Source organism: Sinocyclocheilus rhinocerous, unplaced genomic scaffold, assembly GCF_001515625.1.
Source record: "Sinocyclocheilus rhinocerous isolate Xijiao unplaced genomic scaffold, SAMN03320098_v1.1 scaffold1405, whole genome shotgun sequence".
Lineage (NCBI taxonomy): Eukaryota > Metazoa > Chordata > Actinopteri > Cypriniformes > Cyprinidae > Sinocyclocheilus > Sinocyclocheilus rhinocerous.
The window spans coordinates 1,238,765-1,251,604 of record NW_015645543.1 but is presented as its reverse complement, the minus strand read 5'-3'; the positions used below and the strand labels follow the sequence as shown (position 1 = coordinate 1,251,604).

Sequence of the window (12,840 nt, the reverse complement as noted above, 5' to 3'; positions counted from 1 at the left end):
ATTATTCAAAGGCCCCCTTAGTCCTAGTTTTGTTTTAAAAACCTGTTTTAATATATGGTCACTCCTAGATCCTGTAAAATAAATAAATAAATAAATAAAATAAAATATTAATTATAATTAAATTTCAGAATTCCTGAGGTTTTAAGAGCTGAATGTTCTTGATGGTTGTTACTCTTTTTAACAAATGAATTTATGTAACATTTCCAGTCATTTGTGATTTACTGGTTAAGGATTAAGGATAATGACTTGTTTTAAATATAAAAAAAAAATAATCACAATTTCTACCTGATACAGCATTTTAGAGCTTTGTATAACAATTTTTTAAATTTTTTATTAATAATTTAATGTTTTATTCATTTACATTGCTTTCCCAGATCTATAAGTTACTTTTAGGATGAAGCTTCCTCATATATTCAGGATTTTTAAGACCCTGGGAACAAAAACAGTTGTTGAGGGGGTAAATTAAAATAAGAAATATTAAAATTTTTAGTTGTTTGATTATTTTAATGCTTGTCTTATTTGAAGTCATTTTGAGCCCCACTTGAACGTTTGTTGAGACCCCCTAGTGGACTCCAGCCTGGTAGACCATCTTTTCCAAGCTTGTTGGGACCGCTAGACCTCTTGGCAAAGTTGGAAGGAGCTTGAGTTAGTTGACCCTGTTCCAAAACAGCTTAACAAGCTGCTGTGACCCGTTTTTTCAAGCAAAGTTGTCTCTTTCTCTCTCTTAGTCTCATAAAGCTGTCATTGTACCTTTGTTTGTGTGTGCGTCTTTGTGTCTGTGTGATCTGTGCTACTCCTGTGTGTCTGCAGCACACACCTGTCCCTTTGCCAAAGGAGTATGACGAGGACTCTCTAATCCCCAGTAGTCCAGCCACAGAGACCTCAGACAACGTTAGCCCAGTGGCCAGCCCCATCCACACTGGGTCAGTGCACATATTTCACATTCAGCTTAAACAACCCTTGCTAATGGCTTCTCACCGCTTTTATCTCCGTATTTATCTGTCTTCACTGTCATCAAGTGTCTAGGAAGTCGGTTCTTTGAAGATGCTTTTGCTTTATCCTGGGCTTCCGGCTGTTTTGAAAAGTCATTGTACCCGGTTTGCTGACTGGCTGGTTATTTGACAGGTTTCTGGTCAGCTTCATGGTGGATGCGAGAGGCGGGTCCATGCGTGGCAGCAGGCATAATGGTCTGCGTGTGATCATCCCGCCGCGCACCTGCGCCGCCCCCACACGCATCACCTGCCGTCTGGTCAAACCGCAGAAACTCACCACCCCACCTCCTCTCGTGGAGGGAGAGGGACTCGCGTCTCGTATTATCTCTCTAGGGCCTTCCAGTATGCAGTTTCTGGGGTAAGGGTCCATGTGTGTGTGTGCAATAAAGATTCTGGTTCTGCTATTTTGGTTCCTTAATGATTCAATTAATACTTGTCACTGCAAAAAAATATGTTCTTAGTTTCTTTCTTACTTAGTATTTCGTTCTTACTTAGTATTTCTGTCTTGTTTACCAGTACAAATATCTAAACACTCAAGATACATTAACCTGAGAAGCAAGTTTATCAAAATAAAGTGGGTTTATGCTAAAACAAAACATTAAAAAAAACAACAACCTGTCAGTGGGGTAAGAAAAACTCATTTGTTTTCCATTTGAATTAAGTTTATTTTTCTGACCCCACTAGCAGATTTTTGTTAGTTTTGTTTTAAGTGTAAACTCACTTAATTTTGATACTTTTTTTTCAGAAAACAAGACTTCTTAAGCAAATCTGAATTTGTATATTGATATGTCTTGATTTAAGAATGTTTCAACATTTGTACTGAAAACCAGACAAAAATACTGAGTAAAATTTGTTTTTGTAGTGCTTATAGTTGAACTAAATAATACAGAATAAAAAATTATATTTGCGAATAAATATTATTGTATTCACTCAGAATCTAGTTGTCAAATAAAGATCTTTTAAGATTTCTGACAAAAACACGTATTTTTGGCCATTGCTAGAAATATACCCCAGCGACATAAGACTGGTTTTGTGGTCCAGGGTCACATATAATATAATAATTGACCTATTTTATTGTCTACTATATTTTTATATTACTTATATAATTTTTTATATATGGTTTATATTATTTTTATATATGGTTAGGTATTTATGAAAGGCATGTCTTCTTGGATATTCTTCTTCTTTTCTTTCTATTGTGCTGCTGTGCCAAGTGGACTTTCCTCTATCAATCAATAAAGGAACAATACAATACAATAACTAATGCTTTTGCACCTTCCCATCATCTCCTTCAGGCCAGTGATAGTGGAGATCCCTCATTTTGCATCCTTGAGCCGAGGTGATCGGGAGCTAGTGGTTCTCCGAAGTGAGAATGGCTCTGTATGGAAAGAGCATCGGAACCGCTATGGCGATGACGTTCTTGAGACCATCCTTAATGGAATGGATGAAGGTAGTCTTAAGTTTCACTGAGAGGAATTCCCATAAGCCTTTTATAGTTTTATTTTCTCTTTCAGTTATGTAGCAGGTACTAGCAGACAAATTAGATATCACTTTACACTGCACCAACAATTTCTGTAGGACTGACCTTATGACCTTGTAATCTCTTGGTGCTTTCATCAGATCTGGAAAGTCAGGAGGAGCTGGAGAAGAAAAGAATCCGCCGCATCATCTCCACAGACTTCCCTCTCTACTTCGCTGTGGTATCTCGTATCCAGCAGGAGAGCGATCTTATAGGTCCAGAGGGAGGTCAGCTGACAAGTAAGCTGGTGCCCCAGGTTCAGGCCATTTTCCCTGACACGGCGGTCACTAAGAGGGTCCGACTTGGCCTACAGGTGAGATTTCAGGAGATTTCATGATGTAGAGAATGACAGTGAAGCAATATCAGCATACAATAATAAATTTATGATTCATACAGAATATATGATTACAGCCCCATAAGCCCATTCAAACTGAACTTGCACTTAATCAGAACTCATAAGGTGATTGAGTGATACTTAAAAAAAAAAAAGTTACCTTTGTTAATAAAACTGATAATTATGTATTGCAAGAGAAAAATGTTTATCTAAAATTCTGTAAGCATTCTCATAAAAAATAAAACATAAAAATGATATAATTATTATTATTATTATTATTTATAATTATATATTAATAAAAAAATATTGTTTCAAGGTTTCTGCATAAATTCAGCAGAGAATGACTGAAAATGAATTCAGCATTAAATGATTTATGAACCTTTTTTGACTTTATTTTTTTCCTCTTCTCTCTACCCAGGCCCAGCCAATCCCTGATGAGCTGCTGACTCGGCAATTAGGAAACCAGGCCACATTCAGTCCCGTTGTGACAGTGGAGCCTCGTCGACGCAAATTCCACCGACCAATCGGGCTGCGTATCTGTTTGCCTCCATCCTGGAGGGAGAGTCCATGCGATGCCGGAGAAGGAGACACTACCAGCCTCCGCCTCCTCTGCAGTGTTATTGGTACGGTCCGGTCCTGATCTATTTAAAAAAAAACATTGTCTGAAATTGATATTTATGTTTTGGAGAAAGGCAGATTGTCTTGAACGCCAGTCTTTTTCAGCCTCAGCCAGATTTGATGTAGCTGCCCTGCCAAGCTGCTTGGAAAAGGCTGAAACAGACTGGTGTCTTGCCTGGAGAAGGACACTGGGATAAAGATAGACTCAGCAAGTTCATTCCAGATGGTGTTGGTTGAAAAAATAAAAGGGGTTTTATAAAAAGCTGTAAACTTTCTGCAGGTGGCACTGCTCCCGCTCAGTGGGAAGACATCACTGGCACTACCAAGCTCATGTATTCCCACAACTGTGCCAACTTCACCACCAATGTATCCGCAAGGTGAGACACAAAAGCACGCAAGAATAGAGCACCCAGGGGCAAATTTACTAAACAGCTGCACTATTTTGTGCATTGCATGTATTTCAGCACAGAAATATGCATATTATTTACTAACTACATGCAATATGTTTTAACCAGTCACTATATGTGCTGCAGTAGCACTAGATCATAAATATTATAGTACATAGATTGCACTGTATTCACTAATCTCAGCAGTTTTGTTTTGTTTTTTTTGTTTGGGTTTTTTGTTTTGTTTGGTTTGGGGTTTTTAAGGGGGGTTTGTTTTGTTTTTTGTTTTTTTACCATTGGCTTTGTTTGTTTTTTTACTATGTTTAAAAATAGGCATTACATTTTAGTTTTGGTTAATTGTGTTTATTTATTGTTTCATTTTCGTTTTGTTGTTTGTATCCACTTTATAATCATAATTGTGTTTTTTTTTTGTTTTGTTTTTTTAAGTTTGGTTTTCTTTGTTTTTTACCATTGGTTTTGTTTTTTGATTTTTTCACCATGTTTAAAAAATAGGCAGTAAATTTTATTTTTGTTTTATTGTGTTGTTTTTTGTTTTATTTATTTATTGTTTCATTTTTGCTTCGTTTTCTTGTTTGTATCCACTTTTATAATCATAATTGCAGCATAAATTCATTAAATGATGGAGCCTTTATTACAACGCAGACAGTGTGTGCAAGTAAACAATGCCATCATTCTTGCTCAATACCCCTCTCAGGTTCATGGAAGCCACCACTGCAAACCATAGACCTGTCACACATTTATATTTATATGCATTTACAAGGAAACATTGTCTCTTGTGACCCTATTTTCTGATGTCTATTGTATGTGCGTCTGTCCTCTGTTTCGCCGCAGGTTCTGGCTGGCGGACTGTCCACGAACGGCGGAGGCCGTGACCTTCGCCAACCTGCTGTACCGTGAGCTGATGTCAGTTCCGTACATGGCTAAATTTGTGGTATTTGCTAAGATGAACGATGCCAGAGAGGGCCGTCTGCGCTGTTACTGCATGACCGATGACAAAATAGACAAAACCCTTGAGCTGCATGAGAACTTCTCCGAAGTGGCCCGCAGCAGAGACATAGAGGTTAGCTAACATAAAATCATATCTGTGCAGCTGTGTACACGTGCATGTGTGTGTGTACAAAAATAAAACTAACTCACTGCATTAATGCTAAGTCTCTGACTCACTGCTCTCCTTGTGTTTCTCCTTCCTTTTCCACCCACAGGTGATGGAGGGGATGCCGCTGCACTTAGAATGTTCCGGAAACCTGGTGCCTGTGAGGAAAGCCACCCAGCAGCCACGTAGCTTTAGTTTCCAAGCCTTCAGAGACAACCGGCTACCTGTCTCTATAAAGGTCGGTTCGTCTGTCTTTCCCTTATTTATTTCTGTCCATAATCAATAATTAGCTTTTTTCAGTCACCCTACACATATTTGTGTGTCATTAAATGTGTGTCATTCTTGTGTGTGTTAGCATTGTTAACCACTTTGTCTGATCACCTTTAGTTTTAGTTTTATGTACTCCCTAATGTCTTCAGTAGGGCTGCACATGTATTAAATAAAATCATCATAAAATCAAAATTGTAATATGGCTTAGTGTGACCCCAGAGCGTCAGTAAGCGGTTCAGGATGTGGCTTGGTTTGCATTTTGCTCTGCAAATTCTTTATATCATCCAATGTGAACGCAAAGTGCTTCAGGTTCATATTTTTATATTTTTACATTAATGTAATTTCAAACATTTTTCCACTAAAATTTATTATGAAAATTTAATAATGTGACACTGGGTCACAGAAGAGAGGATAACAGTAAAAAAAAATGATAACAGAAATATTACAGAAAAAGGTTTTATACTATTTTACAATAAATTATATTATTGTAATAGTCTAGATAATATTAATAAATATTATTAGAATAAACAGTTACTATTATTATTATTAATAATAGAAAAAGATAAAGAAGAATAGTTTATTATGTATAATTTATTATGTCAAGTTAATATGAAAATCTAATAATGTAGAAAAATTACAAAAATGTTTTTATAATATGTTGTAATAAATAACATTATTTTATTTTCTAGAGAATATTAATACATCATATTCTAATATTAAAATCTTATTTTATTATTATTATTAACAGTAATAATAAGAACGATCAGGTAGTGTGGTTTAAAAAAAAATCTATGTGTGAGTGAAAAGTGGACAAAAAGAGATAAAGTGGACAAACTTTGTTGTCAAATTATTCTAAAAATCTAATGGTGTCACAAGAGAAGAGATGAAAGCAAGAGATTATAACAAATAAATAGTTTTAAAATAAATGTATTATAAGATTTTTAAAATAAATGTTATTCTATTCTAGATCATATTAATAGATCATATTAATAATTAATATATTACTACTGCAAATAATAATCATGTTCAAGTGGTGTTGTTTTTTAAAAAACTGATGTGTGAGTGTAAAGTGGACAAAAAGAGGTAAAGAAACTGTGATACTTTCGGGTCCACTTCCAGTGTGCATGCAAAAGGAACAGTTTATTTTTTTTATTTTTATTTTTTAACTCAGTTTACTTTTCAGTCACTTCTTTTTAAGAGACCTTAAGTGTAAAACCCCTGAAACAGTACTGGTTGTAGAGCGTGGAAAAACATGACTTGATTTTGAAACAGCAGACATTACCTTCTGGTTTTTGCGAGCTTCTGTTTCAATGTGATTTTATGCTTTTTTGTTGTTCTTTAACTCAGCAATATGAGTTATTAAACCTTTATCAATTGCAGCTGGAATCACAATCGCAATATTTGTCAATATTTTTGGTCCAAATGGTGCAGTCCTCGTCCTCAGTGTCTCTGATTTCCCCAAGTGCTGTCTTTCTCTCTCTCCCTCCACTTGTCTCCCTCCCTCCATTTGTTTGTCTGTCATTGTGGCTTCCACTCCGCACCTCTTTCTGTGATCGGTCAGCCTCGGACGAGCTGCTCTGTGTTGTATTTTTGGCTCTGTGGTGTAGCGGTTCACCTCGTAACTGTTGTATTAGTCTCGTGAGCATGCCCTTAACTCTTTCACCTTCTAGCCTGCCTGCCAGTCTATCTGCCTGCCTGTCTGTATGTCTGTCTCACTGTCTCTCTCTCTCTCTCTCACGGTCACTCTCTTAATGTCTGATCTCACAGACGGCCAGGTAAAAGTGAAGGTAAATCTCTCTCTGTCTCTCGCCTGCCTATGGACTGCCTCCATCCCCTTCCCCACCTCCCGCCAACCTGTATGAGTCACAGCCGGGCAGCTGCTCTGTCTAACACTATTTAATCTGTCTCTTTCTCTACCTCTCTCTCTCTTCTTTCACTCCCTTTATTCATCTTCCCTCTCTCTTTTGTTCTCATTTGACCCTTCGCCTCATTTTCACCCCTCTGTTCTCCTCTCTCCAACTGTTCCTCCCTCCCTCTCCATTTCCCCTGGCTCATCAGGTGAGAGACGCCAATAAGGAAGCCACTGGGTTCCTGTCCTTCCTGCGCAAGTCTACTAAGTACGAGGACACGCAGCATGTGCTGTGCAACCTCAACATCACCATGCCTCCCTGCATCAAGGTGCCGTCACTGTTCATTTCCTCTGTTATCAGTAACACCTGCACTTGTTCTCATGAACTCTGTTCAGACAAAACTGGTTTGCACGTCTGTGTTTTTGTCACTCAGCCTCGGTAAAAATTTCAAAGCAAATTCCCTATTGATTTTTGGGCTGAATCCAACTTGGGAGACCTCTGAGAATTCCAATCCCATGTGTATTTTTCCAAATGTATCAACTCGCTTCGTATCAACATCATTAGGAAATGTAGACCTTTTGTCAACTCTCTTGGTAAATAGCTGTTGTTGGTTAAAGGAGTACCTGGAATCACATTCAACATGAAAACTAAAATAAAAGATTGTAATAAAAACGAATAAATAAATAAATCAAATTTAATAATTATTTTAAAAATAATGAAAAATGAATAGTTACATTTTTGGTCACTGAAGAGGTCTGAGTTTGTTTCTTAAGATGACTCAAGTGTGAACACCCTTAAATATTGATACAGTAGAGCGTGGGCAAGACTTGACTTAATTTGGTAACAAAAGGCATTGCTTTACTGGTTTTTGAGAGCTGAGAGCTGATGTTTCAATGTGATGTTATGCTTTCAGCATTATAAGATTTGAAATATTTTTCATATTGCAGTTGGAATCACAGTCGCATTAATTTTATGTGAAAACAACATTAAAATATTGTAATTTAAATGTATGAATTAAAATAAAATATATATATACACACACATTTATATATATATATATATATATATATATACAATATACAAATAAAATATATAGTTTTTATATATAAATAAATGTTATTTGGGGATATGTGTATTTTGTTTTAAAAATGCATAAAAAATAAAAAATGTTTGTCAACCTAATCCTGTCTAAATAAATAAATAAATAATTTATTTATTCATTTATTTACTCAAATGACACTCAAAAATGTTTTGTTTTTTTTAACTGATCATAATGGAATTTATGTCACTTGACTGTACGAGTTGTCTAGAGTGGACCATTTAACTCATTCAATAGGATTCAATTAAACTGCATAATGAAAGAAATTATAATTCTTCTTCAGGGCACATGGCATTCAGGATGTGTCTAGAGATATCTCAAGATATTCCTTAAAGGTTATGGTTCAGGCTACAGAAGTAATAGTCATTCTAAATTGTACTTAAATGGATTAAAATGAAATGAAAAGTAATTTTTGAGACTCTACATTAGATTTGTGCCTTAAAAAATGAAAAAAAAAAATTTGGTGTATTGCACCATTTATATTGATTTCATCCCATTTTCCCCCAATTTGTTTTTAAATATATCTCGTAAACATACCCATTTTAGGAAAAAGAGAAATGCAAATAAAAGGATGCAGTTGGTGTTTCAGATGTAATATTGTCTCCAGATTCTCTTTCTGTGTATTATAACACCTTCAAGCTATTTTTATACATGAGCACTTTTCCTTGATGGGAATTTACATGCTCTGATAAATACTGTATGAAAGACAAAACTGCAGCACTGTATTTACTGTATTTTTGTCTTAGGTGGTGGGTAGCGATGAGCGGCGGAGAACGCTGACCCCTCTCGCCCTGAGGGAGAGGTACAGCGCCCTGAACGAGCCTGGCCTGGGTAAGACATAGCGGCACCATGATGCGTCCCCTCAGCTGTGGAGGAGGGGGGCTTCTGAATGCTGTGCCCATATACTTGCTTCTATACCTGCCCACTCTCTCATGCATGGCTGTGATTGGGCATTGGATGCTGAGCACTGCTCTCTTTTATGAGGGTGATGCTGGGATTGCGCTCAGAGGGGCCACTACCTACACAAACAATTCAGAGAAATGGGCGGCCCTTATATTTACTGAGCGAATGAGCAGTAATGTAGCGCATGGTGCTGGTTTGATTCCAGCATAAATACTCTCAGCATGGCAAGCTCCAGCTTTGAGAATGAGTTTTAAAGGGAAAGGACTGCTAAAAACTGCCTGTTTAGAAATTTTGAGTGATTATAGAAAGGTCCAGGAGGTTCGAATCAGCTTTGCCATCCAAAACACGTCGCATCTTCATTGTTCTTGAAGCAGATGAAGCCAACTAATGTATGTAGAGCACAGATTTTGACCAGGTCTTGGTAAGTGATGACCAATGTTATCATTTCAGTCACCAGTTGTAACTAATCTTGGTCATTTTATTGTATCTGGGCATTTTTACAAGGTGTTTACCATATAGTGGCTGTAATATGTCCATTACATTAATTTCATATACAGTTGTCAATGAAAACGATAAATTTCTAGAGGAGGCTGTTTTCATTAAGTTATTCGGATCTTTATTGACAAGATATTTACTGAACATGTTAATTATTCATATATATATATATATACCAACCCCAAGTATACACTACTGTTCAAAAGTTAGAGTTGGTAATATTTTTATTCTGCAAGGATGCATTCAATTGATCAAACATGACAGTGAAGACATTTATGATTTTACAAAAGATTTCAGTTTCAAATAAATACTCCTCTTTTGAACTTCTATTCATCAAAGTATCCTGACAAAAAAAAATGTATCATGGTTTTCACAAAAATGTTAAGCAGCAAGAACTATTTTCAACATTATTAATAATAATATAAAATGTTTCTTGAGGAGCAAATTAGCATATTAAAATGATTTCTGAAGGATCATGTGACACTGAAGACTTGAGTAATGATGCTGAAAATTCAGCAGAAATAAATTACATTTTAAAACATATTAAAATAGAAAAAAATATTTTAAATTGTAGTGATATTTCACAATATTGCAGTTTTTACTGTATTTTTGATGTATGCCTTTGTTAGCATAATTTCAAATCTTACCAATCCTAAACTTTTAAATGGTAGTGCATATGTTCAGTTCTTTATATATGACAGATAAGACCATATATCAACTAACCCCAAATATATGGTCATATTGTTATTGTAATCTATAGTCTATATTGTATTTCAGTGAAAGCCACAGTGACATATATATTATCCACTAGCATAGCTGGGTATGTTAATAAAGTGGTTCATCATTGGACTGTCTGTGGAAACAGTTATATATATTTTGTCTTTGATTCAGCCACTGTGAATGCCATAGAGAGAACCGAGCTAAAGATCACAGTAATAGCAGATCAGCTGGGACTGAGCTGGACTGGTAAGAGCTTTACTTCTAGTATCTCTTTTCATTACCTCTTAGTTTTTCCCTTAACTCACATTCTATAAGTGGTTTTGTCTGTTTTTGTATATAGAGCTGGCGAGGGAGCTGCAGTTCAGTGTGGATGACATTAACCGGATCAGAGTGGAGAATCCCAACTCTCTCCTGGACCAGAGTTCAGCTCTGCTCAACCTTTGGGTCAGCCGAGAGGGCAAGAAGGCCAAGAGTGAGGATCGATAATTAACACTTTACATCTTTGTGGCTTTATACAGCAGGATTATTATCATAAACCAAGATGAAAACTATTAATTTAAAAGCCCTGAACTGGAATAAAATAATAAATGGAAGGTGAACTTTAAACTAAAACAAAACTAAACTAAAAAAGTGGACAAAAGGTGAAAATAACAGTATTTGTTCATCACTGTTAATGTTAGTCAATAAAAACACAGCTGTTCATTTTAATTCATGTTAGTTCATTTTAATCATGTATTTGTAAATGTTGAAATGAACATTTAATAAACAATAAATGCTTTCAGATTATATTTCATTGTTAGTATTAAAGGGTTCGTTCACCCAAAAATGAAAATTCTGTCATTAATTACCCTCATGTCGTTCCAAACCCATACGACCTTCGTTCATCTTCTAAACACAAATTAAGATATTTTTGATAAAATCTGAGAGCTCTCTGACCCTCCGTAGACAGCAATGCAACTGCAATGTTCCCAGGTCCAGAAAAAGTAGCAAGGACATCGGTAAAATAGTCCATGTGACATCAGTGGTTCAACCGTAATTTTACGAAGCTACAAGAATGCTTTTTTTAGTTACCGTCTTCCGCCATTTTGGAGAGTACCCCAGAACGTAATCAACATATATCAGCATTGTTTACGTTCAGCATACGCACACTGTCTACTGAACGTAAACAACGCTGATTTACGTTGATTACGTTCTGGGGTACTCTCCAAAATGGCGGAATTCAAAGTGTTCAAAGAATTCAAACCCTCTCAATATTCAAAGTGCAAATAGAGACCAAATTTTTCAAGCATGATACAGAGCTATAGACAACTACACAACCTATTATAGCCTACACACTAATAACAGCCTAGATATTGTATGTAGCCTAATTTGCGCGCATCAGGGAGTCGCTCTCAAAACGCGGGGTATTAAAATCGCTTTTGAATGCGTGTGCAGTTTACTTTCGGTTTCGGTTTCAGTGCGTGCATTCTACAATACAAGACATTAATTTTGTCAGACGCTCTGCAACGAATCCTCCTTTAATGTTTTTTATGGGCCAGTAAGTGTCTTTTTTTGTTCGCACTGAAGTCAATTTAAAATAATAAAAAAAAATTCTGGCCAATCAGGGGCCCCTGCACACGTGAGGTCCCTAGGCTGCAGCCTAGGAAAGCCTGTGTTAATCCGTACCTGACAGAAACTAATTTTACTCTTTGTAACTGTTTCCTTGTATTTGTATACTCCTCCATCATCACATCTTCAGTGGAGAACCTTTATGGAGCTTTGAAGAACATTGACCGGTCAGATATTGTGAAGTCTCTGGAGGCTCAGGCTCCGCAGGTGCTTCCCGAGGCGCTGGAGGAAGGAGCCTGCAGACTGGCTGATCGTGACTCCACTCTGCTTTCCCCTAGTGTCATCAACGGTAAGAACAGACTGCAACTTGCACTAATGTTCTAATCCTCTGGACTTCTATCAGTGAACTGACATTAGACACCAAGTAAACCAAGGCTTTTAAGTAGAAAATTCGAATTTAGTTTTTCAGTCATTTTGACAGCCCTACAAGGCTTAGATGTTTGAAGCTGCATGGGTTGGCCACTAATTGCATACAATCTCTAGTCTTCCAAAATCCTGAGCATGAAATTTAGGTTGAAAGAACATCTGAGGGACTCAGATTTAATGAGAATTTTTTTTTAGTTTTTCTAATTTTTTCAGTGATGAATCAGGCATGCCATGGCATTGCCACCATTTCCCGCCTTTTCCATTCATTACTAAACAAACCTCTCAGTAGCGACAAATTGTCATGTGGTGGCATTACTTGACATAGGTCTATATGAGATTTCAAGTCTCCTTGAATGCAACAGGTACTCCCAAAGTATTATAAATAGTATTATGGCAAATGCATATACAACTGTGTATGGTAATATAGCAAATACATATTATAAATATTTCTAAATAAATATATATATATATATGTATATATGTGTGTGTATTTAATGCGCTGGTGGTTGTGTATAATCCTTCTGCTAGCTTTCTTTGCAGTGTTTCCCGGGACCTGTGTGTTTCTG

The 12,840-nt window shown here is 36.4% G+C and overlaps 1 protein-coding gene across 4 annotated transcripts in view; it reads left to right on the top strand.

The window, feature by feature from the left end:
- The window catches only part of LOC107706512 (ankyrin-1-like), an 84,154-nt gene that overhangs the window by 60,459 nt on the left and 10,855 nt on the right, over positions 1-12,840 (top strand). For all 4 annotated transcript variants that reach the window (XM_016510249.1, XM_016510248.1, XM_016510250.1 and 1 more), the window contains 13 exons: positions 811-923; positions 1,126-1,350; positions 2,288-2,442; positions 2,613-2,824; positions 3,264-3,468; positions 3,744-3,840; positions 4,702-4,930; positions 5,073-5,201; positions 7,292-7,411; positions 8,929-9,013; positions 10,472-10,546; positions 10,641-10,772; positions 12,039-12,197. In XM_016510249.1, coding sequence (XP_016365735.1) covers positions 811-923; positions 1,126-1,350; positions 2,288-2,442; positions 2,613-2,824; positions 3,264-3,468; positions 3,744-3,840; positions 4,702-4,930; positions 5,073-5,201; positions 7,292-7,411; positions 8,929-9,013; positions 10,472-10,546; positions 10,641-10,772; positions 12,039-12,197 — 1,936 coding nt within the window. The remainder of the gene's footprint in view (positions 1-810; positions 924-1,125; positions 1,351-2,287; positions 2,443-2,612; positions 2,825-3,263; positions 3,469-3,743; positions 3,841-4,701; positions 4,931-5,072; positions 5,202-7,291; positions 7,412-8,928; positions 9,014-10,471; positions 10,547-10,640; positions 10,773-12,038; positions 12,198-12,840) is intronic.